This window comes from Poromitra crassiceps, assembly GCF_964638095.1.
Source record: "Poromitra crassiceps genome assembly, chromosome: 15".
Taxonomy (NCBI): domain Eukaryota; kingdom Metazoa; phylum Chordata; class Actinopteri; order Beryciformes; family Melamphaidae; genus Poromitra; species Poromitra crassiceps.
The window spans coordinates 4002816-4030116 of NC_139634.1; the positions used below are offsets into that span (position 1 = coordinate 4002816).

The 27301-nt window shown below is 45.8% G+C and overlaps 2 protein-coding genes across 2 annotated transcripts; both read right to left on the reverse strand.

Annotated features, from left to right (window-relative positions):
• Nucleotides 1–11268: 11268 nt before the first annotated feature.
• Nucleotides 11269–20497, reverse strand: arl3l1 (ADP ribosylation factor like GTPase 3, like 1; the record flags this gene model as incomplete). Its single annotated transcript, XM_083651646.1, has 6 exons — nt 11269–11316; nt 13276–13461; nt 13753–13803; nt 14457–14573; nt 19506–19649; nt 20480–20497. The coding sequence occupies 6 exons, from the start codon at nt 20495–20497 to the stop codon at nt 11269–11271; spliced, it is 564 nt and encodes a 187-aa protein (XP_083507772.1).
• A 1451-nt stretch (nt 20498–21948) lies between these two features.
• LOC310790747 (uncharacterized protein) lies at nt 21949–26213 on the reverse strand. Its single transcript, XM_083652491.1, has 7 exons — nt 26147–26213; nt 25795–25964; nt 25524–25604; nt 24413–24466; nt 23891–24145; nt 22860–22958; nt 21949–22166 (listed from the first exon to the last, which is right to left on the reverse strand). The coding sequence occupies exons 2-7, from the start codon at nt 25844–25846 to the stop codon at nt 22102–22104; spliced, it is 606 nt and encodes a 201-aa protein (XP_083508617.1). The 5' UTR covers nt 25847–25964; nt 26147–26213; the 3' UTR covers nt 21949–22101.
• Nucleotides 26214–27301: the final 1088 nt, after the last annotated feature.

Below are 27301 nucleotides of genomic sequence, written 5' to 3' on the forward strand. Positions count from 1 at the left end.
GGTGGGATTCACCCGCATCTGCAGCCACATCACCCCCATGCAGGTGGTGTCCATGCTCAACACCATGTACACTCTGTTTGACACGCTCAGCGAGAAGCACCGCGTCTTCAAGGTAGGCTCAGGGTCAGGGTTCACGCTTTTCCCCTCTGCGTAAAGTACATTTTCCCTAGCTGCTGCAGTCAGAGTAAGTGCTGCGCTCCTTTCACAGGTTGAGACCATTGGAGATGCCTACATGGTGGTGGCTGGAGCTCCAGAGAAGACCAAGTACCACGCCCATAACATCTGTGACATGGCGCTGGACATGGTGCGCTCCATAGACCACCTCAAAGACCCCTCCAATGGCAACCACATACAGATTCGTGTTGGTGAGTAGGGAGGAGCATGTGGGCCTGTGTTAAGTAGCCTACTACACCATGTGGGCCTGTGTTAAGTAGCCTACTACACCATGTGGGCCTGTGTTAAGTAGCCTACTACACCATGTGGGCCTGTGTTAAGTAACCTACTACACCATGTGGGCCTGTGTTAAGTAGCCTACTACACCATGTGGGCCTGTGTTAAGTAGCCTACTACACCATGTGGGCCTGTGTTAAGTAGCCTACTACACCATGTGGGCCTGTGTTAACTAAGTAACCTACTACACCATGTGGGCCTGTGTTAAGTAGCCTACTACACCATGTGGGCCTATGTTAAGTAACCTACTACACCATGTGGGCCTGTGTTAAGTAGCCTACTACACCATGTGGGCCTGTGTTAAGTAGCCTACCCTACACCATGTGGGCCTGTGTTAAGTAGCCTACTACACCATGTGGGCCTGTGTTAAGTAGCCTACCCTACACCATGTGGGCCTGTGTTAAGTAACCTACTACACCATGTGGGCCTGTGTTAAGTAGCCTACTACACCATGTGATGCAGGGATCCACTCTGGGATGGTGGTGGCAGGTGTGGTGGGCCATAAGATGCCGCGGTACGGTCTCCACGGCGACACGGTCCACACCGCATCCGCCATGGAGAGCAACGGCAAGGTACAAAGAGAATTCCCTTTGAGTGACAAAGAAATCAAGACTGACAAGCAAAGGAGAAGCTAAATCAATGTGACTGAAATGATTGACTTGAGGAATTTGGTAACACTTTGTTTGGATCGTCCGCGTACAGAGAGTCTACAGATTATTTGAAACATTTCAACAGCTTATTAGTTAACATCAGTTAACATTCAACAATTCAACTGTTTGGCTTTGTCTGTAGATGCTGTTTTAACAGCTAATTAGTTGAGAGTCAACAAACAGATTGTGTTTGGTTCCTGTTCCACACACCAGCACCTAGTGTCATATGTAGGTACTGCACCTAGTGTCATATGTACCGTAGGTATGTTCATGAATTGTCACATAATCTATAGAAAATCTGTTAAACATCTGTTAAACAGTTGAATTGTGGAATGTCAATAAGCTGTTGAAATGTTACAAATACTCTGTAGGTGGACTGGTGTATACTGTGTAGGTGGACTGGTGTATACTCTGTAGGTGGACTATCCAAGTAAAGTCTTCTGGCTGTGCTTTTGCTGTCATCGATCCATAGACTGTATATGATCGATCACTCTCTGTCCCAATCAGGAGATGCACATCCAGCTCAGCAGCGCCACCTATGGGCACCTGAAAGGAACTCATTTTATATTCGAAAGGAGGGGCATCATCACCATCAAGGTCAGGGGTCAACAAATAGCTAGTCACGTCATTAGCACAGTTGCCATAGCAACGACTAATTAATCATCATTATGCTGTCGGTGTTTGGGGGTCTGGAACAGATGTTAGCCGCACACACCATGCATGACCTACCTGAGACCCAGTGATGGTGTTATTTTCAGTTGGAGTAACATTTGCTTCAGACAAACATCCTCAGCAATCAGATGCTATTTTTTACTCCCCAGATACAAATTGGTATAAGAAAAAATAAAGTAATAATAACACAGAGAAAGCCACGTCTGAATATTTAACCGTAACTGCAAGCGTGTTTTGTCTCTGGGGAGCCAGCACACTTAGTATTCAGGGATGGTAATTGCATTTTGTCTGTTGATTTTCCAGTCTACATTATGAATGGGTCTGACTTTGAGTCTGTAGATTCAAGGATAATGCTCCTAATAATAATCATATTATTATTATGATTAATAATACTAATAATAATATTATTAATAATAATAATAATGATGATAATAATAATAATGATAATGCCTCCTAAAGGTCTCGGAGGCAGCTGATTACAGGTGATCAATGAGTCAGCTTTTCATCAAGGGCTGTTTGACTGTCCAAACCTGCCAGCAGCCATTTCACTCTCCTCCATACTAGAAGTTATGCCTGTGAGAATGTGTTGGGGTATATAGATGGTTTTCACACAATTGTGTTACTAGGGAACAGTTTGAAATCTAGCGTATTTAAACACTGCAACAGGAAGTAAGCGGGGGAAATTTAGAATGTTTATTTTGTGGAGTTGAAAGCGTCTAAGTGTATACTGTATGTGAATGTGTGTATGTATCAGAGCTATCACATTTCAAAAGCCCTCTTGTGATCCTTTTTCATGTGCGTTCCACTCTCCACTCCTTTTCTCTCACTGTAATTCTCCACCTGCATCTGTTAGGGGAATGTGGAGATCGAGACGTACTGGCTGAAGGGGAAGCGGGACAAGGATGGGAACGCCCAGGCAGCTTGTCCCCAGTTTGAGACCCAGACCATCGGCAGTGCCATCAACATGGCCAACATCTTGGCCCCCCAGACCACGGGGGAGGAGAAGGGACTGGTAAGGCTGCAGCCAACACCTCAGTCTTCGGGGTACCTCACACAAGTATAATGTATATGTCTCTACCCACCATCCTCCCCGGTTTCCCTGATGCTGCCTCTGTCCTGCCCCCCAGGTTCTCTCACTGGTAGAGGGGGAGGACAAGGAGGACGTCAAGTCCATTCGCTCCCATCATATCAAGATGGTGCTTTCAGGCAATTCTCTGGAGGAGTCGATGGAGATGTGCCGGGTGGTGGAGGAGATGCCTGTTCACAAGGTGAGAGGGAGGGTGAGAGGGAGGGTGAGAGAGGGTGAGAGGGAGGGTGAGAGAGAGGGTGAGAGGGAGGGTGAGAGGGAGGGTGAGAGGGAGGGTGAGAGAGAGGGTGAGAGAGAGGGTGAGAGGGAGGGTGAGAGAGAGGGTGAGAGGGAGGGTGAGAGGGAGGCTGAGAGAGAGGGTGAGAGGGAGGGTGAGAGAGAGGGTGAGAGAGAGGGTGAGAGGGAGGGTGAGAGAGAGGGTGAGAGGGAGGGTGAGAGGGAGGCTGAGAGAGAAGGTGAGAGGGAGGGTGAGAGAGAGGGTGAGAGAGAGGGTGAGAGGGAGGGTGAGAGAGAGGGTGAGAGGGAGGGTGAGAGGGAGGCTGAGAGAGAGGGTGAGAGGGAGGATGAGCGAGGGTGAGAGGGAGGGTGAGAAAGAGGGTGAGAGAGAGGGTGAGAGGGAGGGTGAGAGGGAGGCTGAGAGAGAGGGTGAGAGGGAGGATGAGCGAGGGTGAGAGGGAGGGTGAGAAAGAGGGTGAGAGAGAGGGTGAGAGGGAGGGTGAGAGAGAGGGTGAGAGGGAGGCTGAGAGAGAGGGTGAGAGGGAGGGTGAGAGAGAGGGTGAGAGGGAGGGTGAGAAAGAGGGTGAGAGGGAGGCTGAGAGAGAGGGTGAGAGAGGGTGAGAGGGAGGGTGAGAGAGAGGGTGAGAAAGAGGGCGAGAGGGAGGGTGAGAGAGAGGGTGAGAGAGAGGGTGAGAGAGAGAGAGTGAGAGGGAGGGAGGTTGACAAAACTAGTGGCAAAATCGGCCCTTGAAGTTCACACACCTCATCTAATGACACAGATTTAATGACACCCCCCATTTCTCGTTTTCGTCCCGTCACGATCCTTTTTCTAGGCCCCTCTAAGCTTCCTTTCTGGTGTTATGTTTTTAGCCGTCCGTGTGGCGCCTGTCTTTTTTATGTGGATGCTTCATTAAAAAACCTGATGAGTAAAATGAGCTGCTCCTTCCCCAGTCCCACCATAAGGACGCTCTGCAGGACGGCCTGCAGGACCACCACCAGCTGGACTCTCCGGAGTTTGACGGCAGGGACTGCTTCATGGGATCGCCCAACGTCTCCTGTGGCTCCCACTGCTCTGAGAAGAGCGCCATGTGCACCTTATCGTAGACAGTAGTGACGCCCAACCCACACACTCTCTGACACTACTGACACACTCTCTGACACTACTGACACACTCTCTGACACTACTGACACACTCTCTGACACTACTGACACACTCTCTGACACTACTGACACACTCTCTGACACTACTGACACACCCTCTGACACTACTGACACACCCTCTGACACTACTGACACACCCTCTGACACTACTGACACACTCTCTGACACTACTGACACACTCTCTGACACTACTGACACACTCTCTGACACACCCTCTGACACTACTGACACACCCTCTGACACTACTGACACACTCTCTGACACTACTGACACACTCTCTGACACTACTGACACACCCTCTGACACTACTGACACACCCTCTGACACTACTGACACACTCTCTGACACTACTGACACACTCTCTGACACACCCTCTGACACTACTGACACACTCTCTGACACTACTGACACACTCTCTGACACTACTGATAGTACTGACACACTCTCTGACACTACTGACACACTCTCTGACACTACTGACACACCCTCTGACACTACTGACACACTCTCTGACACTACTGACACACCCTCTGACACTACTGACACACTCTCTGACACTACTGACACACTCTCTGACACTACTGACACACTCTCTGACACTACTGACACACCCTCTGACACTACTGACACACTCTCTGACACTACTGACACACTCTCTGACACTACTGACACACCCTCTGACACTACTGACACACTCTCTGACACTACTGACACACTCTCTGACACTACTGACACACCCTCTGACACTACTGACACACTCTCTGACACTACTGACACACTCTCTGACACTACTGACACACCCTCTGACACTACTGACACACTCTCTGACACTACTGACACACTCTCTGACACTACTGACACACTCTCTGACACTACTGACACACTCTCTGACACTACTGACACACTCTCTGACACTACTGAGAGTACTGACACACTCTCTGACACTACTGACACACTCTCTGACACTACTGACACACCCTCTGACACTACTGACACACTCTCTGACACTACTGACACACTCTCGGACACTACTGACACACTCTCTGACACTACTGACACACCCTCTGACACTACTGACACACTCTGACACTACTGACACACTCTCTGACACTACTGACACACTCTCGGACACTACTGACGCACTCTCTGACACTACTGACACACTCTCTGACACTACTGACACACCCTCTGACACTACTGACACACTCTGACACTACTGACACACTCTCTGACACTACTGACACTACTGACACACTCTCTGACACTACTGAGAGTACTGACACACTCTCTGACACTACTGACACACTCTCTGACACTACTGACACACTCTCTGACACTACTGACACACCCTCTGACACTACTGACACACTCTCTGACACTACTGACACACTCTGACACCACTGACACACTCTCTGACACTACTGACACTACTGACACACTCTCTGACACTACTGACACACTCTCTGACACTACTGACACACTCTCTGACACTACTGAGAGTACTGACACACTCTCTGACACTACTGACACACTCTCTGACACTACTGACACACCCTCTGACACTACTGACACACTCTCTGACACTACTGACACACTCTCTGACACTACTGACACACCCTCTGACACTACTGACACACTCTCTGACACTACTGACACACTCTGACACCACTGACACACTCTCTGACACTACTGACACTACTGACACACTCTCTGACACTACTGACACACTCTCTGACACTACTGAGAGTACTGACACACTCTCTGACACTACTGACACACCCTCTGACACTACTGACACACTCTCTGACACTACAGCCAAATATATCACATCACTGTTTCTAAAGCTCGTTATCTATAACTCACTGAAGCACTGAGCGCTTGGCCAAATACGAGGAGCTTTTGCTGTTATTGTCTCAACATGACTTTTGATGCTAGAGTGCCATGATAATATGATCATGCCTAATCATGTGTTATTTGTGACGGGACTAGCCTGACATGCTGACAAGGTTCACTTAAGTCTGAGAGGCTTAAAATCAACACCATTAAATGACTACTGTATATAAATCCACACCCAACAGAGTTGATGTAGCACTTTTGATACCATAATATCAGCTCTGAGTGAACAAACAGCTTTTCCACGCAGCTCAAACTAATTGTCTTTGAAAGGTCAACAGCAGAAAATGTGCTGTATTAACCCAAACTCATACAAATGATGTGAAACCCTTTAGTACCAAAGAGTGTCCACTGCCATGTGGTTCAGCTGGACACAAGCTCACCACCTCCTGACCTCCACGACTGAAGCGTCTCAAAACAGCCACCTCTCTAGACCGGACCTGCTGTTTATTCTGCTGTAGATTTTATAATATTGCTTTGCCTTGTGAGGAAATCACTGTATATCCCTCTCTCCTCTTCCTCTTCCTGTGTGGCTGACTCCATTGTTCTACATCAGTCTTGTCAAAAACCCGGCAACTTTCAAACTCAAATAAACTCAACAAACCTTGTAAACAAACCTTTAATTTCTGTGTATTTTAGTTTCAAAATACGCAATCAGAGAATCTAACAAATGTCTCAAGCCTCATGTTTTGGTTTTAGTAGACTGTGATTACCCGTTGCCTTTGGCTACATGCTGCTCAAATCTCCATTTTATCCATAGTTCTGTGCACCATGATGGTGTATTCCTAACACACGTACAGTGACACGACACTGTGACAGTCAAATATCAGTTGTTCTGGTCCAATGTCCCAGTCAGACCATGTTCCCCACTGACTAACCATCAGAAGAACTGCGCCTAAAGGTGGTGTCCTCACGTTCTAGGCTGCAGCCGGGGGGCGTGCGCGACTCTTTTGGGGACGGTTCGATGGAGCAGTGGAAACAGAAGGTGTAGAAGAAGGCCACGAGCAACAGGAAGCAGACCACGCAGAAGATGATGACGATCAGCACCATGGGCACTTGCATGTGCTCCTCTTCCCAGAAGGGATGGGTGGTGGTGGTGGTGGTGGTCAGGAGGCCTGAGCTCACCCTACGGGTGACACCAGGGTCAGGGGTCACTGTGGGTGACTGTGACGAGGGGATGTCCGGCATGACGGCAGGATGTATGCCCTCTTCCAGCGACTTGTTGGATTCTTTGTCAGCTCAGTTGCAGCCTAAAGGGAGGAAGACATCATTTTGGAACAGTTAATAATAATAATAATAATAATAATAATAATAACAATGAGATATTAGAGTCATATGAACATACTACATTCATTCAAATGGAGTTAAAAGCAAGATATTAAGATGATACAAATGAGACTGCTGATAACATCAGGTGAAAAATGACAGCTGTCAAACATCGTGACTTGTAGTCCTGCCATCGTTCAGTTTGCTCCATCATCGCTCCATCACTTTACACGCAGCAGCAGCAGCTCCGAGCAGTCGAGCAAACACAGACATTTTCTTTGTTCTTACCCGGGAATGTCTTTGTGCAAAGGTGTCCACTGTCCACTGTCCAGAGGTGTCCACTGTCCAGCCTCTTTGTGCCGGCCAGACGTGTGCTGTCTTCTGATGAGCAGGAAATGAAGGACAAGAGGACAAGAGAGGCAGAGCTGGACCATAAGGGAGAGAGACGAGGCTGGAGGACCACGGATAACAGGCAGGGTTGCCATGGTAACCCCCTTAGTGAGGGGCTGCCAGCATGACAGTGACACCATTTACCACAGGAGGGAAGCAAAGTCTTTGAGGCTCACACACACACACACACACACACACACACACACACACACACACCAGCAATCAGCGATGCCTTGAGATTTGAGTCATTTTCCATTTGGAGATTTGAATGAGTTTAAAATACAAAGCACTTCTGATGCCATCTGTGCTTCCATGTCATCGCCCCTATGAGAGAGAGAGAGGGAGAGAGAGAGAGAGAGGGAGGGAGAGAGAGGAAGAGAGAGAGAGAGAGGGGGACTGGAGGATTTGCTGATTGTAGCAGGACGTGCTTCTGAAGCTAAAGTGTTGCCAGATCAATCTGAGCTTTGGAACAGCAAACACACCCGCTGGAATCAGTGTGTGTGTGTCAAATCACTTTGCTGGAATCAGTGTGTGTCAAATCACTCGCTGGAATCAGTGTGTGTCAAATCACCCGCTGGAATCAGTGTGTGTCAAATCACCCGCTGGAATCAGTGTGTGTCAAATCACTCGCTGGAATCAGTGTGTGTCAAATCACTCGCTGGAATCAGTGTGTGTCAAATCACTCGCTGGAATCAGTGTGTGTCAAATCACTCGCTGGAATCAGTGTGTGTCAAATCACCCGCTGGAATCAGTGTGTGTCAAATCACTCGCTGGAATCAGTGTGTGTCAAATCACCCGCTGGAATCAGTGTGTGTCAAACGTCAAATCACCCGCTGGCAAAGAGAAGGGCCTCCTTGTGGGTGATGAGATGAAGGCTGTCAGACTCTCTAACACTGCCACCTGTTGGTCAAAATAAGGAGCAATTAACACCACTTTGGAAAAATGTCAACTCGTCTCGCTCATGTCCGGACCTCATTCAAACCGTTATAATAATGCCTGGGTACAGGTTCACCCCCTGCTGTGCTCCTATAACAGGAGCCAGAGCCTGATGGGTAAAACAAAATGCTTTAGGACTCTCTTATCTCTCCCCCTTATAAACAGCAGACAACAAGACAACACAGAGCAGAAGGACACAGACAGACAACAGCCGGCCAGCGGTTGTGATGTTAGAGTGCTTTCAGATGGTTCATTACAGCTCCAGACGACATCAACACAAGATCCAACTGCAGCTGGGCAGAGCCAACATGACTACAGTACATCAAGGTCACTCTCATTCACTTAGTGGAGGGACTACAGTACATCAAGGTCACTCTCATTCACTTAGTGGAGGGACTACAGTACATCAAGGTCACTCTCATTCACTTTGTGGAGAATGAATGTTTCCCTGACCAACAAGGTGCTGGTATCTCTGCTGGGAAGACGAGGCGAGGCAGAACACTATCAGTCAGAAGTGTAGATACACCTGACCCGATTGAATGTTTTTCACAACCTTAAAGCCATTTTGAGCTAAAGGCTTAAACGCTTAAATGCTTGAAATCAGTTTTTTTTTAGACAAATATTAAAAGTGAAGTTGATGCCTACGTATGAATTTCGTTCTATCAAAGCAAAAGATGGCTGCTTTAAAGAAATGGTTTTGATTTTTTTAACACTGTTTTGATCACTGCATAATTCTGTGGAAAATAGTCAAAAGAAAGAAAAATGCCTGTGTCAAACTTGACTGGCAGGTTGGTTGACAAAGGGATCCTTCACGAGCTTCATCAAAGGTAAATGTTGCAAGAGAGACACATTGCATTTCTATCAGTGCCAGTATTCATATAGTATTATATAGTATATCAGTGCCAGTATTCATATAGTATATATAGTATATCAGTGCCAGTATTCATATAGTATATATAGTATATCAGTGCCAGTATTCATATAGTATATCAGTGCCAGTATTCATATAGTATTATATAGTATATCAGTGCCAGTATTCATATAGTATTATATAGTATATCAGTGCCAGTATTCATATAGTATTATATAGTATATCAGTGCCAGTATTCATATAGTATTATATAGTATATCAGTGCCAGTATTCACCATACTGTAGGTATTCACATATGAAGTTGACATTATTTTGGAGGAAACATCTCGTCAGCCTCTCACCGTCTCATTTGCTGCTCTGTTTATTTCGCTGTGCCTTGTAGATCTTGTTCAGGCCTCTCTCTCTCTCTTCTGCTCCTACCTTTCAATGAGTCTCTCACTCTCTACAATGTAAGCACTCGTCAGTTCAGTGTGAAGCTGACACTTTGTTAGTGTTCCTCTTGTCGCTCAGCAACCTGTTGACATTTACAGTCACATTTACATCTACGCACATTTGTTTTGGGGGATATTTTTTAATTGGCTATTTTTTTGTTTGACCATTATTAGACTATTAATACGGATGTCTTTATCATCGGGGTGTGTGAGTGTGTTTGGAACTTTCTTAATGAGCCGCCTCCGCTCAAAAATATGTTTTTGTTTTTCCTCTTGTTCCTTCAGGTGGATGTTTGAGCATTACTGTTTGACACCGTCTCAAAGGCTGTTTCCACACTTGTCTTCTGAATTTGGAAAATGTCTCCGCGCTCACTGAAAAGGAGATTTCCTACAATTATGATTTGTGACATCGCAAATACTTGGAGCCAATATTGACACATTCTGGCATTTTTAATGAGGGAGAAGGAGGGGAAGTCATTTTAAGGATTTTGACAAGCTACAGTAATTTAACTTAAAACATATTAGACACAAATGATGAGTCATTATAGAGTCATTTATATAGCTTTAGGCTTACTGCATTTGAATGTCTGGGGTCCCTAGATTTTTGTGCCAAAAAAGGTTGGGAACGACCTGCTTTAGGGCATCTTTAACTAACCCAAACCTCTCAGGCTTTCTCTCCACCCGCAGCACAATTTGGTCACTGAAACTGTTGATGGTTTGATCGGGTTTGCAAACAAGAAGGCAGAAATGGCTAATGATTTTAATGTCAAAAACCTCAAAACACATCAAACACAACACCACCCATACTTTACACTCATACTGGACTGGTGTCTATATATCACAGCCTAACCCAACAGCTCCACATGGCTAGACACTTGGTTCTCTCATTGTGTAAGATAAGAAAGAAAGCAGATTCTCCAGAAGATGAACTTTGGGACAAGGAGAGAAAAAACTACATCCATTTTGATGATACAAGGGTTATCATTAAGTGCCTCATTCACTTACACTACAGAATTTCATTAATTTGGCTATATTTTCAAATGTCCATCAAAATAAAACACTGAAATTGAGGATAATGACAGATAATTGGAGTCTTCTTTCATCCACGCTTGAGCTTTCTAGGTGTTTTGACAAGGTGACACGTTTGGTTCCTCGTTCCTCACAGAAACCTTCAAAAACATTGCAAAGGAAAATGACGGTCACAGATTCTCTGTCACTCTGGTCGACGTCGTTACGGATGCTGGTTCATTTCTTCTTATTTCCAATGTTGTTGCAAATCCAGTTCATGCCGTCCTGTGAATAAAAACAAACTCAAAATCAGATAGATCAGTCATTTTGGAGATGGAAAATACTGTATTTTAAAATATCAAACAGGACAAGTCAAAGCAATAAATAAGACTGATGTTAAAGGGATAGTTCACCCCAAACTGAAAATTCTGTCATCATACCCCCCCCCCCCCTCATGCCAGTGGAAACACATGCTAAGTTTGTCCATATAACACACAAGAACAGATCTTGACTCCAGCTGTTTTGGAGAAAGCTGCTAGGAAGTTGTGCTGGCAACCTCCCTGTGTGTTACTTGAGCTGTTTTCCCACATGCGCCTTTTACCGCTAAATGACCGGAACGTGGTCTAATGCCTTCATGTGTGAAAGTTGTCGTGCCGGTATAAGCGCGACCCCGTCGTCGCGGACATTTCACCAGTTTCGAGCCAGTCAGAAGAGCGGTATGCGCGATAAGGAACACAAATGTAGAACGGGTCCAGTCATTTGCCGCGACACCGGTCCTTCTCTCATGGGCGAGGTGTACACACGTTGCTTAACGTTCACTTCCAGCGTGCATCATCTAATCATTCGCGCACATCAAAGCAAACTACTTCCACATTTCGCTTTGTGCATTTGCTTTCTCTACATACATACAAGCGTTGGGCAGCTTGCAAGCCTCTGCCATTCTCGCTGTGTCTGTCCTGTGTGGCTGCTGCGAAGTGCGGAGGACTGGCCTCTCCCGAGCAGAGAGGGGAGGGGGGAAATCGGCTGTGTTTATTATGCTGGCTTGACGCTGCTCTTAAGTCAGAGTTTTGCCGACCCCCAAAATAAGCTCCCCCCTCCCCCCGCCCCCCAACATACAGGCAATTTCGCTGCTATATTCCCACTTGCGAGCGCCCAGGTGTGAAGGGAAATTCCGGGAAATGTCCGATATTGACTTACAGGTAATTTTCCGGTACGCATGTGGGAAAACGGTTTTGGACTAACAACCTCCCTGTGTGTTATATGGACTAACAACCTCCCTGTGTGTTACATGGACTAACAACCTCCCTGTGTGTTACATGGACTAACAACCTCCCTGTGTGTTACATGGACTAACAACCTCCCTGTGTGTTACATGGACTAACAACCTCCCTGTGTGTTACATGGACTAACAACCTCCCTGTGTGTTACATGGACTAACGACCTCCCTGTGTGTTACATGGACTAACGACCTCCCTGTGTGTTACATGGACTAACAACCTCCCTGTGTGTTACATGGACTAACAACCTCCCTGTGTGTTACATGGACTAACAACCTCCCTGTGTGTTACATGGACTAACGACCTCCCTGTGTGTTATATGGACTAACGACCTCCCTGTGTGTTACATGGACTAACGACCTCCCTGTGTGTTACATGGACTAACAACCTCCCTGTGTGTTACATGGACTAACAACCTCCCTGTGTGTTACATGGACTAACAACCTCCCTGTGTGTTACATGGACTAACAACCTCCCTGTGTGTTACATGGACTAACAAACTTGCTGTGTGTTACATGGACTAACACACTTCCTGTGTGTTATATGGACTAACACACTTCCTGTTTCATTTGGCATGAGGGTGAGTAGACGATGACAGAATTGTCACTTTTGGGTGGACTATTCCTTTAAGTACCATAACGTTACTTCAGTTACTATATTGCTGTTGAGAAGCTGGGAGTGAATAGGCCCTTTTCACAGTAACCGTTTTGAGGTGGGAAAGCAGGAAGTAAAGCAGGTGTGTAAGTGTTATTGGTTACTAACCAATAACATTAATGAGGCCCCTGGCACTGGAACACTTAAATCATTAATGGTAAGGGTTAATTATGAATGGTTTGGTATTGGTTACACCTGCTGTACTTCCTGCTTTACCACCTCAAAACGGTTGCTGTGAAAATGGGTCTATTGAAGTGAATTGGTGTTGTATCTGAGGAGATATGAATGAATGAAAGTTGGGAGCGGGTCGGACCTGAACTCCCTCCCCGGACACGGCCGAGCAGGCCTGGATCTGCCACTCGCGGTCGCGGTACGTGTGCAGGTTCAGGCCCTCGGCTATCTCACTGGCCGGCGACGCCGTGGCCAGATCCTGCTTATTGGCAAAGACGAGCACCGGAACACCTTTAAGGTTCTCCTCATCAATCAGCTCAGACAGCTCCTACACACACACACGTGCGCACGCACGCACGCACGCACGCACACACGCACGCACGCACGCACGCACGCACACACAGACACACACACACACACACACACACACACACACACACACACACACACACACACACACACACAATTTGACTTAGTTATTCATTTATTCATTTTCATTTATCTAAAAGTAAAAGAGACAACCTGAACATGAGATTCACATATTTTAATTCTGTTAAGCTTTATTTTTTCAATTTGTGATTATTGTCTGCAGGGATTCAGAGTGTAACATCAATCTCACCAGTCCCGTCTCCTCAAAGCGCTTCTTGTCTGCACTGTCTATAACATAGATCTGAAGAACAAACACATGAGAACACTGTCTATAACATAGATCTGAAGAACAAACACATGAGAACACTGTCTATAACATAGATCTGAAGAACAAACACATGAGAATGGAATCATACTCTTAGTTATTGAAAGGTACATAGGGGGAATACATTGAAGAAAGTATTTTTCCATCCAAGTGCATCAGTATTCACTGTGTGTGTGTGTGTGTGTGTGTGTGTGTGTGTGTGTGTGTGTGTGTGTGTGTGTGTGTGTGTGTGTGTGTGTGTGTGTGTGTGTGTGTGTGTGTGTCTGTGTGTGTGTGTGTGTGTGTGTGTGTGTGTGTGTGTGTGTGTGTGTGTGTGTACATTTCTAAAGGTGTTACCTGACATTTTGTGCCTTCATCAGCATACAATTCATTTGCACATGATGAAATGATGTGTTGCACTGTATCACATTAATGACTCCATACTGTCTGGTTTCAGCTCATGTTTGTGTGCTATATGCTGTGATCATTTGTTATGTGTTTGGCTGTGCTTTTATGCGATGTTGTTTTCATTGCTTTTCTCACATGTTCTAGCTGCTATTTCAATGAGAACCATCTCTGCAACCCATATCTCCCTCAGGAGAACATTAAATTAGCATAGAATTGAGAGGGATCCATGTTTTCTCACTCACCAGTAGGTCTGTGTTTTCCAGGTACTTCTTCCAGAAGGACCTGATCTTCCTCTGTCCTCCGATGTCCCACACATTGAGTTTCATGCCGTGAGAGGCCACGCTCTTTATGTTAAAGCCCTGAAGTTAGACACAAAGCAGATAGATCACTGCCTTTCCTTTCAATTTAATGCTGGCACCTGCGTCAGTCTTTCAAGAGAACAATGCCTGATTTAGATCTTTGAACTAAATGTGAGCCACGGAAACACAGAGATGTTCTGTGATGGGTTAAATAAATACAGCTCAATCATTTTCTTTTTTTAATCAAGTTTTTTCAGATTTTTCTCCCATTTTCTCTCCAATTGTATTTGGTTGCTCCGACCCCTCTGCCGATCTGGGGAGAGCCGTAGACTAGCACATGCTTCTTCTGACACATGTGCAGTTGCCAGCCGCTTCTTTTCACCTGACAGCGAGGGGTTTCACCAGCAGGACGTAGCGTGTGGGAGGATCACGCTATCCCCCCCAGTTCCCCTCCACCCTGAACAGTAGGGCTGTGAATCTTCACTGGCCTCACGATTCGATTCGATTACGATTCAGAGGGCTACGATTCGATTCGATTAAAGCATCTCGATACATCTTAAATCGATGCATCACTTTTTTTCCCCAATACATGATTTATTTTTTCTCACTTTCTTTTTTCTCACTGTGTGGCTACTTTTAAAATAAAAGTGCATTTGGAATTGCATTGTATTATGATCCATACTTAAAATAAACAAATGCATGTACTTCCATTATATATATATATATATATATCACATCACGATGCATCTTATAATCGATTATTTTTGACACCCCTACTGAACAGGCGCCCCGACCAACCAGAAACCTCTACACACAATAATACAGCTCAATTCTTGACTGCTCTATATTCTGCCCTTGTTTTGTTTCAGCAGGATGCACTTTAGGTGTTTATAAGGTCAAGGAGGTCAGTTGTTGGTCAATGTGTCAAATACACACACACATATGTATATATATATATATATATATATATATATATATATATATATATATATATATATATATATATATATATATATATATATATATATATCAAGCTTTCTTCATAATGCGCCTCTTTCTGCTTCAGTGTAACAACATGATCCTGAAGGCCAGCTGAGGAGCCAATCTGAGGATAAGGCTGGAAGGATGAGCCGCGGTGTCTGTGTTTATGTGTCAAGTGTGGTTTAGCTGTGCACTGACTATTGCCTTCTCTCACTGCATCCTCGCTCCCTGGTGAGCTGCCACTCTCGTGCCCCAGGGCCTGGCTGTGTGTCCCAGGGCCTGGCTGTGTGTCCCAGGGCCTGGCTGTGTGTCCCAGGGCCTGGCTGTGTGTCCCAGGGCCTGGCTGTGTGTCCCAGGGCCTGGCTGGCTGTGTGTCTGCTGTATGTCAAGTATTAGATACCTGCATTAGAGGTTAGATCATCTCATGGGAAAGGAGGATGATAAAGCGGCCTCACAGCACCGTTGGGGTCTCCTCCGAGGAAGAATATGTTGTGAGAGCGTGCAAGTCTGAGCTACGGTTGATCTCCTCCTAATAAAAGGGTATTTAACATCTAACAGGATGATCTAACATCCTCACATCAGTATCTTTCTTGCTGCTCAGACTTAAAACAGGTGTTCTTCAGGGGAAATAATTTCATTTAACGAGATGCCAGGAAAGGAAAAGGTTATTTCTGAATCTAATTTCTTTGAAGAGGAGCGTGCAAAGCCCACCTGCTCTCTCAAGCTTAGATAAAATCCCTCTGCCTTTTATTATGTCTGGCTCGTGGCACAGTGCATAGCAAAGACATGTGTAGCATTATGTCTGGCTCGTGGCACAGTGCATAGCAAAGACGTGTGTAGCATTATGTCTGGCTCGTAGCACAGTGCATAGCAAAGACATGTGTAGCATTATGTCTGGCTCGTGGCACAGTGCATAGCAAAGACGTGTGTAGCATTATGTCTGGCTCGTAGCACAGTGCATAGCAAAGACGTGTGTAGCATTATGTCTGGCTCGTAGCACAGTGCATAGCAAAGACGTGTGTAGCATTATGTCTGGCTCGTAGCACAGTGCATAGCAAAGACGTGTGTAGCATTATGTCTGGCTCGTAGCACAGTGCATAGCAAAGACATGTGTAGCATTATGTCTGGCTCGTAGCACAGTGCATAGCAAAGACATGTGTAGCATTATGTCTGGCTCGTAGCACAGTGCATAGCAAAGACGTGTGTAGCATTATGTCTGGCTCGTAGCACAGTGCATAGCAAAGACATGTGTAGCATTATGTCTGGCTCGTGGCACAGTGCATAGCAAAGACGTGTGTAGCATCATGTCTGGCTTGTGGCACAGTGCATAGCAAAGACGTGTGTAGCATTATGTCTGGCTCGTAGCACAGTGCATAGCAAAGACGTGTGTAGCATTATGTCTGGCTCGTAGCACAGTGCATAGCAAAGACGTGTGTAGCATTATGTCTGGCTCGTAGCACAGTGCATAGCAAAGACGTGTGTAGCATCATGTCTGGCTCGTAGCACAGTGCATAGCAAAGACGTGTGTAGCATTATGTCTGGCTCGTGGCACAGTGCATAGCAAAGACGTGTGTAGCATTATGTCTGGCTCGTAGCACAGTGCATAGCAAAGACATGTGTAGCATCATGTCTGGCTCGTAGCACAGTGCATAGCAAAGACATGTGTAGCATCATGTCTGGCTCGTAGCACAGTGCATAGCAAAGACATGTGTAGCATCATGTCTGGCTCGTAGCACAGTGCATAGCAAAGATGTGTGTAGCATTATGTCTGGCTCGTAGCACAGTGCATAGCAAAGACGTGTGTAGCATTATGTCTGGCTCGTAGCACAGTGCATAGCAAAGACGTGTGTAGCATCATGTCTGGCTAGTAGCACAGTGCATAGCAAAGACGTGTGTAGCATTATGTCTGGCTCGTGGCACAGTGCATAGCAAAGACATGTGTAGCATTATGTCTGGCTCGTAGCACAGTGCATAGCAAAGACATGTGTAGCATTATGTCTGGCTCGTAGCACAGTGCATAGCAAAGACGTGTGTAGCATCATGTCTGGCTCGTAGCACAGTGCATAGCAAAGACGTGTGTAGCATCATGTCTGGCTAGTAGCACAGTGCATAGCAAAGACGTGTGTAGCATCATGTCTGGCTCGTGGCACAGTGCATAGCAAAGACATGTGTAGCATTATGTCTGGCTCGTAGCACAGTGCATAGCAAAGACGTGTGTAGCATCATGTCTGGCTCGTAGCACAGTGCATAGCAAAGACGTGTGTAGCATTATGTCTGGCTCATGGCACAGTGCATAGCAAAGATGTGTGTAGCATTATGTCTGGCTCGTAGCACAGTGCATAGCAAAGATGTGTGTAGCATTATGTCTGGCTCGTAGCACAGTGCATAGCAAAGACGTGTGTAGCATTATGTCTGGCTCGTGGCACAGTGCATAGCAAAGACATGTGTAGCATTATGTCTGGCTCATGGCACAGTGCATAGCAAAGATGTGTGTAGCATTATGTCTGGCTAGTAGCACAGTGCATAGCAAAGATGTGTGTAGCATTATGTCTGGCTAGTAGCACAGTGCATAGCAAAGACATGTGTAGCATTATGTCTGGCTCGTAGCACAGTGCATAGCAAAGACGTGTGTAGCATTATGTCTGGCTCGTAGCACAGTGCATAGCAAAGATGTGTGTAGCATTATGTCTGGCTCATGGCACAGTGCATAGCAAAGACGTGTGTAGCATTATGTCTGGCTAGTAGCACAGTGCATAGCAAAGATGTGTGTAGCATTATGTCTGGCTCATGGCACAGTGCATAGCAAAGATGTGTGTAGCATTATGTCTGGCTAGTAGCACAGTGCATAGCAAAGATGTGTGTAGCATTATGTCTGGCTAGTAGCACAGTGCATAGCAAAGACGTGTGTAGCATTATGTCTGGCTCGTAGCACAGTGCATAGCAAAGACGTGTGTAGCATTATGTCTGGCTCGTAGCACAGTGCATAGCAAAGACGTGTGTAGCATTATGTCTGGCTAGTAGCACAGTGCATAGCAAAGATGTGTGTAGCATTATGTCTGGCTCGTAGCACAGTGCATAGCAAAGATGTGTGTAGCATTATGTCTGGCTCGTAGCACAGTGCATAGCAAAGACGTGTGTAGCATTATGTCTGGCTCGTAGCACAGTGCATAGCAAAGATGTGTGTAGCATCATGTCTGGCTCATAGCACAGTGCATAGCAAAGACGTGTGTAGCATCATGTCTGGCTCGTAGCACAGTGCATAGCAAAGACGTGTGTAGCATTCGAAGTTTCACTCCAATAAGAGAAAGGCACCATTTGGAAAGGTGGCGTCTTTAGGTAGACAGGTAGTAAGTTGAGTTGTTAATTTGACAGTAACACTTACAGACTGCATCCTGTATATTTCAGAGATACTTCATTTGAACATCAAGTAATGATGCAAACGAGTTTTGGAATAGAATTCCTAAATGTTTTTGTCTTTACATTTATTTAATACAGGGGGAGTCTCACTGCGAGCAATCCACTATTTTCTGGAGTGCCTGGAACTGGCCAGTACAACCACAGTCAGATCTGCTGGCCACTGAGCAGCTCCACTGGAGCAGTTGTGGGTTAAGGGCTTTGCTCAAGGGCACCTCAGTGGTGCTAATGAGGGAGGGGCAAGTGCTGCTTTTTCCACTTTCCCCACCCAGATTTATCCTGATGGTCCCGGGGATTGAACCCACGACCTTCCAGTCACAAGCTCGCTTCTCTAACTTTTAGGCCACCACTGCCTGTTGGGATACATTGAATGTAATCAAGGACACATAAGAGATATGCATGACTTTCCTTGAGGTTATAGTGTGTAGTTTTGTGTGTGTGTGTGTGTGTGTGTGTGTGTGTGTGTGTGTGTGTGTGTGTGTGTGTGTGTGTGTGTGTGTGTGCGTGTGCGTGCGTTCTTGCGTGCGTGTGTGTGCGTGCATTCTTGCATGCGTGTGTGTGCGTGCGTTCTTGCGTGCGTGTGTGTGTGTGCGGTACCTGTGTGGGTGTGATGGTGTTGACATCCTCGGAGGCGAGGCTCTTCAGCAGGGTGGTCTTGCCGGCGTTGTCGAGGCCCAGCAGCACTATCCTCAGCTCCCGCTCCGTGGAGCCCTTCAGCTTCTGAATGACTGAGAGTAAGCCCTGCAGGGGGCAGCAGAGGGGGCGGGGCAGTGGTGGGTACATTAACTAACTCATCTTGTGAAGAGGTGAATCATTTGCCTTAGAAACGTAAGTGATCAAAGGTGAGAAATTACAGTTTTATAGTATTTCTACTTTTGACAAAAAAAAAAAAGCTTGTCTAGGTTGTTACAAAAAAACGACACTCTCAGCTTATTTTGATGTCATGTTCTTGGAAAAGCAGAGAGAATTTAATAATATTTTGCAATAAATATCAAGCCCCTATTTTCCTTGTCATGTGACTTTGTGTGAACCTTCCAACATCATGTTCATGAGAAGCACACTGATCTCCTTCTGATGAGGTCAGCTCTGTCACAGCTGACACACTTTTGAGCCTATCTTTAGAACTAATCTGTAGCTTCATTTAGAAAAGCGCTCGTTTATTACAGCCCCATTCATATAATGCTGCCCTAATGAATGTGATTAGCATGAAGCAAGGTTGCACAAACGCACACAGTACAAGTCAAGACACGCAGATGACAACAGGTAGCCTACCGCTACGTTAACATATACACATATTTTATTCTAGGTAAGTAACAGATGCTACGCTGTTTTTGTCTGATTACAGCGCCCCTTTAGATGTATACATGCAGATATAGTAAATCAAAATCATTGCTTTTTTCAACACAAAATTAGATAATCCAACCATCACAGCTGAGAGGGTGCCTCTACAGGCCTACAGCGACAGTGTTCAAACACTTGATGGTTTACAAGTTTGTTGTCTTAGCAACCTGGATCAAACAAAATAGGCTAACATGTGGTTCAAGGCCTCTGCTCCTGATCAGGTCACCTACCTTCTGAGCTTCTCCCATGGTGGCGTGTGTCCTGTGGCTTGTTCTGGAGGGGCTGCAGCTACATTCTCCGGTGAGGCTGTCAGGTGTGTTCGTTATCCAGCGGACAGAGAGGGACCACCGGTCTCTCCTCCTCTCCAATCAACTTGTAGTTGTAGGTAGGTGAGTGTGTGTAAGGGACAGTAATGTCTACCTGCTCACCGCCGTGGAGTTAGCAGGTACAGGAAGAGGGGGAGGGTGGATGGGGCCGGGATTAGGAGGCCAGAATTAGCCCTGGTCAGCCATGCAGAGGCCACCTCAACCGCCCCTGTTCTGCCCCGCCCTCTTCCCTGCCCCGCCCCCTGCCCATCCCTCTGACTCCACTTTACAGTGGAGATTTACCTGGATTATCCCTTAGCCACCTGTTGTGGAGGAAACCAAAGAAACAACCCTGCCTGACACACAGGCAGACTAACCCTAACGCTAATGCTAACCCCTAACCTAACCCTGCCTGACACACAGGCAGACTAACCCTAACCCTAACGAGAATGCTAACCCTAAACCTAACCCTGCCTGACACACAGGCAGACTAACCCTAACCATAACGCTAATGCTAACCCTAACCCTAACCCTGCCTGACACACAGGCAGATTAACCCTAACCTAAACCCTTCCTGACACACAGGCAGACTAACCCTAACCTAAACCCTTCCTGACACACAGGCAGACTAACCCTAACCCTAACGCTAATGCTAACCCTAAACCTAACCCTGCCTGACACACAGGCAGACTAACCCTAACCATAACACTAATGCTAACCCTAAACCTAACGCTGCCTGACACACAGGCAGACTAACCCTAACCTAAACCCTTCCTGACACACAGGCAGACTAACCCTAACCCTAACCCACACACAAACCATGAGGGACATTGTCACATTATGGACTGCAGACAAACAGACATTAAGGGCCACTCATATGTAGGGAACAGTTTAGACTTCAAAGGATTATATGGCATTGTTGAAGCAGGGAACTCATTTCTGTGTTCATGAGTCAACTCTCAAATCCCACATAGCTCCCTCTATTGGCTGGAGGGGAGTGGACATCCGTGACATGCTAGCTGCTGTCAAGCTGCTCTGTGGGAGTGGTGAGTGTCTGTCTGTGTGTGTGTGTCTGCGTGTGTGTGTGTGTGTGTGTGTGTGTGTGTGTCTGTGTGTGTGTGTGTGTGTGTGTGTGTGTGTGTCTGTGTGTGTGTGTGTGTGTGTGTGTCTGTGTGTGTCTGCGTGTGTGTGTGTGTGTGTGTGTGTGTGTGTGTGTGTGTGTGTGTGTGTGTGTGTGTGTGTGTGTGTGTGTGTTCCTGTGAGTGGAGCATTCAGCAGGATTAGTTTCAGCACGCCCGTGTTACGCCTGGATTAAAACAGTTCTAGGCTTTCTGGGCAGTGGGCGTGACTAACGTTTGGAAATGGCCTCTTACAAACCCACACACACACTTGACCTCAAATACATAACCCCGTTTTTATTTCTATATCAAACTATTTGGCATTATACGAGAGCAATTATAACAGCAATTATATAGCCTACTAGTGTTTATTACTATTCATATCATGTATGTTCATATAAAAGGGTGGTTAGTTAGCATGTCTGTGTCTCATCTGACGTGTGGATCCCTCTGCTGTTCCCGTGCCCTCTGCTCCTTCCTTCTCTGACGGTCAGCTGCAGAGAGAGAGAGAGAGAGAGAGAGAGAGAGAGGGCGGGGAGAGAGAGAGAGAGAGAGAGGGCAGGGAGAGACAGTGAGAGGGAGAGAGAGAGAGACAGAGAGAGAGGGCGGGGAGAGACAGTGAGAGGAGAGAGAGAGAGAGAGAGAGAGAGGGCGGGGAGAGAGAGAGAGAGGACGGGGAGAGACAGTGAGAGGGAGAGAGAGAGAGAGAGAGAGGGCGGGGAGAGAGACAGAGAGAGAGAGAGGGCGGGGAGAGAGAGAGAGAGAGGGAGAGAGAGAGGGCGGGGAGAGACAGTGAGAGGAGAGAGAGGGCGGGGAGAGACAGTGAGAGGGAGAGAGAGAGAGAGAGAGAGGGTGGGGAGAGAGGGAGAGAGAGAGAGAGAGAGAGAGAGAGAGGGCGGGGAGAGACAGTGAGAGGGAGAGAGGGAGAGAGAGAGGGAGAGAGAGGGAGAGACAGCGAGCAAAATGTCACACTTGATGATGTACATAAAGGTCCAATCCATAATTTAAGTGTCCCCACAGCACCCCCTTGCTGTTAATGTATGTACTCACTGAAAAATGTATTGCTTTCTTTCAAAGGGGGAAACCTACGTTGACAGCATATCTGATGTGTATATATATATATATATATATATATATATATATATATATATATATATATATATATATATATAAAAACTCTCACTCACCATTCTCTTTTTTCAGCTTGCACTTCATGGCCACAGCCAGGAGCACGATCAGCAGCACCGCTGAAACTCCACAGATCACCAGTATCACCACAGTGCTGTCTGAGAGACACAACACACACACACACACACACACACACACACACACACACACACACACACACACACACACACACACACACACACACACACACACACACACACACACACACACACACACACACACACACACAGACGGACAGACAGACAGACATGCATGAGACACAGATTGCTATAGATCAGTGGTACAGTCTCGCTACTCAGGAGCCACACTGACAAAAACAAAAGCTTCGAAAGAGCCACAATCCCCAAAAAGTCCCTTTCCTCCCATTATTTTATTAGATTTTATATAAATATGAATATATATATATATATTTTTAAATATATTTAATTATTTTAAGTAGGATTAAAAGAGCCACAACTACCAAAGGAGCAGCATGTGGCTCTAGAGCTTGGGGTTGAGTATCACTGCTATAGAGGGTTATTGAGGTATTGTAGCATTTTATTATAATAGCTAGAATGTCATGAAATCTTTCTGCTAACTCGTTCTAATAGAGGCAAAGTGGAACGTCACTTCCTGCTTCAGCACTGTACCAGAGATTTTTATCCGCCAATTATTTTCCCATAGACATTTCGTAAAATGCTTATAAAATAGTTGTACTTCGTCGAACCAAACGGTTCAGCTAATGCTATAATCAGGTCAGGGTGAAATGTTATGCGATCTCTCCTGTTTCTAAATATATCTGAACCGTTTGGTTCAAACCAGTAAAACTATTTTTATACGCATTTTACGAAAAGTGTATGGGAAAATAAATGGCGGATGACAATCTCTGGTACAGTGCTGAAGCAGGAAGTAGGCGGTCACTTCGCCTCTCTATTCAGAAACCGTAAAATGCGCTTCCCTCATGCCTGTAACTTCTAATAACTAAAAGCCAATCAAAACGACAAAGACAACATGCATCAGAAACTCAGAGAGCAGAGAAATGTCTGGCTACCGGATACAGTGACCTCGTGTGGCTGAGACGTGCAATTGCCACACGGGCTCCTGACACTGCAGTGATAGGCGCCCTTGTCACGTGTGAACACTTTGAGCGTCAGCTTGCTGGTATTCTGGCCTTCCAGGGTTTTCTCGTCCTTCTGCCACTCAAACTCCACAGCCAATGGGAGCAGGTTATGCACACATTCCATGGTGAGGACCGCGCCCTCCTGCAATGGTGATGAAGCGCTGGCATTGACAGACACCTGCAGCTCTGTTGATGGGTCGAGCAGATGTTTTAGAGATGGATGGATGGACAACAGCATGGAGAAATCACATCAGTGCAACACTTTATGTCGTTCGTTGCTGTTCATATTCCTACAGTTGCAGCTTTCCTGTTTTGCACTTTTCTGGAACCTACATATTATTAATACAGTACACAGTAGTTCATGTGGAAGTGACGGAATACAATCATAGTCAGCATTTAAGTGCATGAATTATTCATTTTGAGGGGAGAATTTGGAGGAAACTGGGTACTTACCATCGATGCATGTAAAATTCTTTGTAAAATTCTTTGAGCAGAGATCACAAAAATCTACAGGGAGACAGAAGAGAGACAAGAAGAAGACTCAGAGCTGTTTTCTTGTGTATCTTAGCAGCACACTATAACAACACACACACACACACACACACACACACACACACACACACTATAACAACACACTAAGGGACAGAGAATGTTCTGACACATTCACTGGGTAGATTGTATTGAGTGATGATGAAGTCTATATAGAGCAGTGGGTCCGTGGCACTTTGCAAGGGGTTCCGCGAAAAGTTTTCAGGGAAATAAAAATAAAACCTTTTTTTTGTGCAAAAGCTTCATAGTTTTTTTTTTTTTTTTTTTTTTTCTCCCATTTTATACCCCATTAGTGCTCACTTGATTTCTCAATCCTGGTTGCTACTCCATCCACTGCCGATCTGGGGAGAGCCGAGACTGGCTCCATGCTTCCTCCGAGACATGGGCAGTCAGCCAGCCGCTTCTTTTCACCTGACAGGGGAAGCTTCACCGGTAGGACATAGCACGTGGGAGGTTCACGCTATTCCAACCAGTTCCCCTCCCTCTGAACAGGCGCCCTTAACGACCAGAGGAGGAACCACATTTGCAACCAGGATATTGCATGTTTTTGTGAAGGGGGTTCCTATATGAAGTAAACCCCCGGGAGGCACGGGGAGAACATGCAAACTCCACACAGAAAGGCCCTTTTGACGACCCCACCCGGGCGGTGGGCACTCGAGGACATGCGGACGGGCACGCATTCCTTCAGCGTTCACATCGTCCCAGGTGGGAATCGAACCCACGACCTTCGAGCTGTGAGGCGATAGTGCTTACCACTGCACCACCGTACCTCCTAAAAAGCTTCATAGTTCAACGAAAATATTGTATGCTTTAAATCTAAAATGGTTCATGGATTACATTCTAATCTAACAAACCTATCAATTTAAAAGTCAAGCACGTTACCGTGGAAACAATTAAGCTTAGCTCAAAATCACAAATCAGAATGAGGGGGTCCCCGGTATATTTTCTATCTTGTAAGGGCTCCTTGGCTGAAAAACATTTGAGAACCTCTGATATAGAGAATAAAGAGGGGTACCGGCTGATCTGTTGACTGCCACAGTTTCACCTGCTTGGCACTTCAGACACGGGGCAAAGACACAGGCAGAGCAAAGCCCAGCTACCATGAAAGAGGAGAGAGAGAGAGAGTGAGATAGAGAGAGAGAGAGTGAGAGAGAGAGAGAGAGAGAGAGAGAGAGTGAGAGAGAGAGAGAGAGAGAGTGTCAGACGTGTGGACATGAACAAGCATACAGTACATATCCAGAGAAAGAGAAAACAGGTCTGTCAAATTCAAAAGTGTGGTTGCTTACTGATGAGGAGATTGCCAAGCAGAGGATATAGGAACATCTCCTTCACAGCCATACTGTGTTAGACCAAAGGCTCGTGTCATTAAACGGTATCTTCTGAATTCTTCAGACAGGAACTGCCACCCAGACACAGAAGGATATCCTCGTTTTCTTGACACATAAGTGACAAGGTGCTGAAGCAATGTGGACACAGAACAAGACAAAACATTGTTTACTAGTCGATAAACATAAAAAAACGATCATTTAAACAGACAATGAGTAGCAATTGTGATGGCAGGGACACACTATTATAGGGTGGTTGTCATTATACTGAGAATTATCGTGAGAAATCTTATTTTAATGGTTCATTTCTTACCTGGCGTGGTGGCAGGAGACCAGTGGATGACGGGCGAGCCGAGCGCGCCTCTCTGCTTTGCCTAACCTACAGAACGCTCTTTATGCTGGAGGAGGCACACTGAAACTGATCATAAACACTGATATTAATGCAAATTCATTCATTCCTGGAACTCTGTGCAAACAATGTGACTGTCTGTATATGTGATGATGAAGATGCTATTCAGATTGAAATGATGGGAGGGTGACACTGGTTACAGGGGGAGCACGAGAGAGAGAGAGAGAGAGAAAAAGAAAGAGAGAGAGAGAGAGAGAGAGAGTGAGGGGGGGGGTGTTACCAACATAACAAACCCATACAAACTAGTATACATACAGTTTGCAGAGGTACGGACTCATCTCACAGCAACCGTTTTGAGGTGGTAAAAGCAGGATGTAAAGCAGGTGTTAAAAATACCATGAATTATGGTATCAATCCGTTTAGGTGTTCCAGTGGCAGGGGCCCTCATTGATGCTATTGGTTACGCCTGTTTTACCACCTCAAAAGGTTGCTGTGAAAAGAGCCTATAGGCCATGATGTGAAACAGTTTGAGAATCACTGGTATCTGTTTCAACTCGACAACATAAACATTCCAAAATCTCCCCAGCTTACTTCCTGTTGCAGTGTTTGCAAGTACAATAACTGACAGGACATAAGCTAGGTTCCAAACTGTTCCACTAGCAACACAATTCTGTGAAAACCATCTATATAGGCAATTTACTCAACTTTAGGACCTTTACTAATTTATTATGCAAAATGGCCAGTAGAGAGTGCTGCTGGTTATTCAATAATTCTCTACCTTCATCAACTCAATATGCTTTATAGTCATGAAGGTTAAAGAATTACAGTTGAATAAGAATACAAAGACATTATAGTGGATAACAATCCACTATTATTCCACTTGCGTGACTGTTATGTGCGGGTTGCTGTGTATTCAACTTTTGTTGTTGTTGCCATAGACCTTCACACTCACCAGTAAGCCTTCTGACTGTCATAGCAGGGTAAACACAGGGGTGTGATGAACAACATTCATGATGCTTTCTTTCCATAGGGGGTTTAGTGCCATTCCAGTTAGCCTTTTTCACTTCCCACCCAATTTGTGTCTAAAAGGCAGGAAGTAACACAGGTGCAAGCAAAACT

What these genes read in the sequence shown, in the direction of transcription:
- LOC310790747 (XM_083652491.1), bottom strand. Translation starts at nt 25,846, where the DNA reads ATGGCTGTGAAGGAGATGTTCCTATATCCTCTGCTTGGCAATCTCCTC. An exon ending in GAATTTTACATGCATCGATG is followed by an intron (nt 24,146 to 24,412) that starts GTAAGTACCCAG and finishes ACCCATCAACAG; the next exon opens with AGCTGCAGGTGTCTGTCAAT. An exon ending in CAAGCTGAAAAAAGAGAATG is followed by an intron (nt 22,167 to 22,859) that starts GTGAGTGAGAGT and finishes CTCTCTCTGCAG; the next exon opens with CTGACCGTCAGAGAAGGAAG.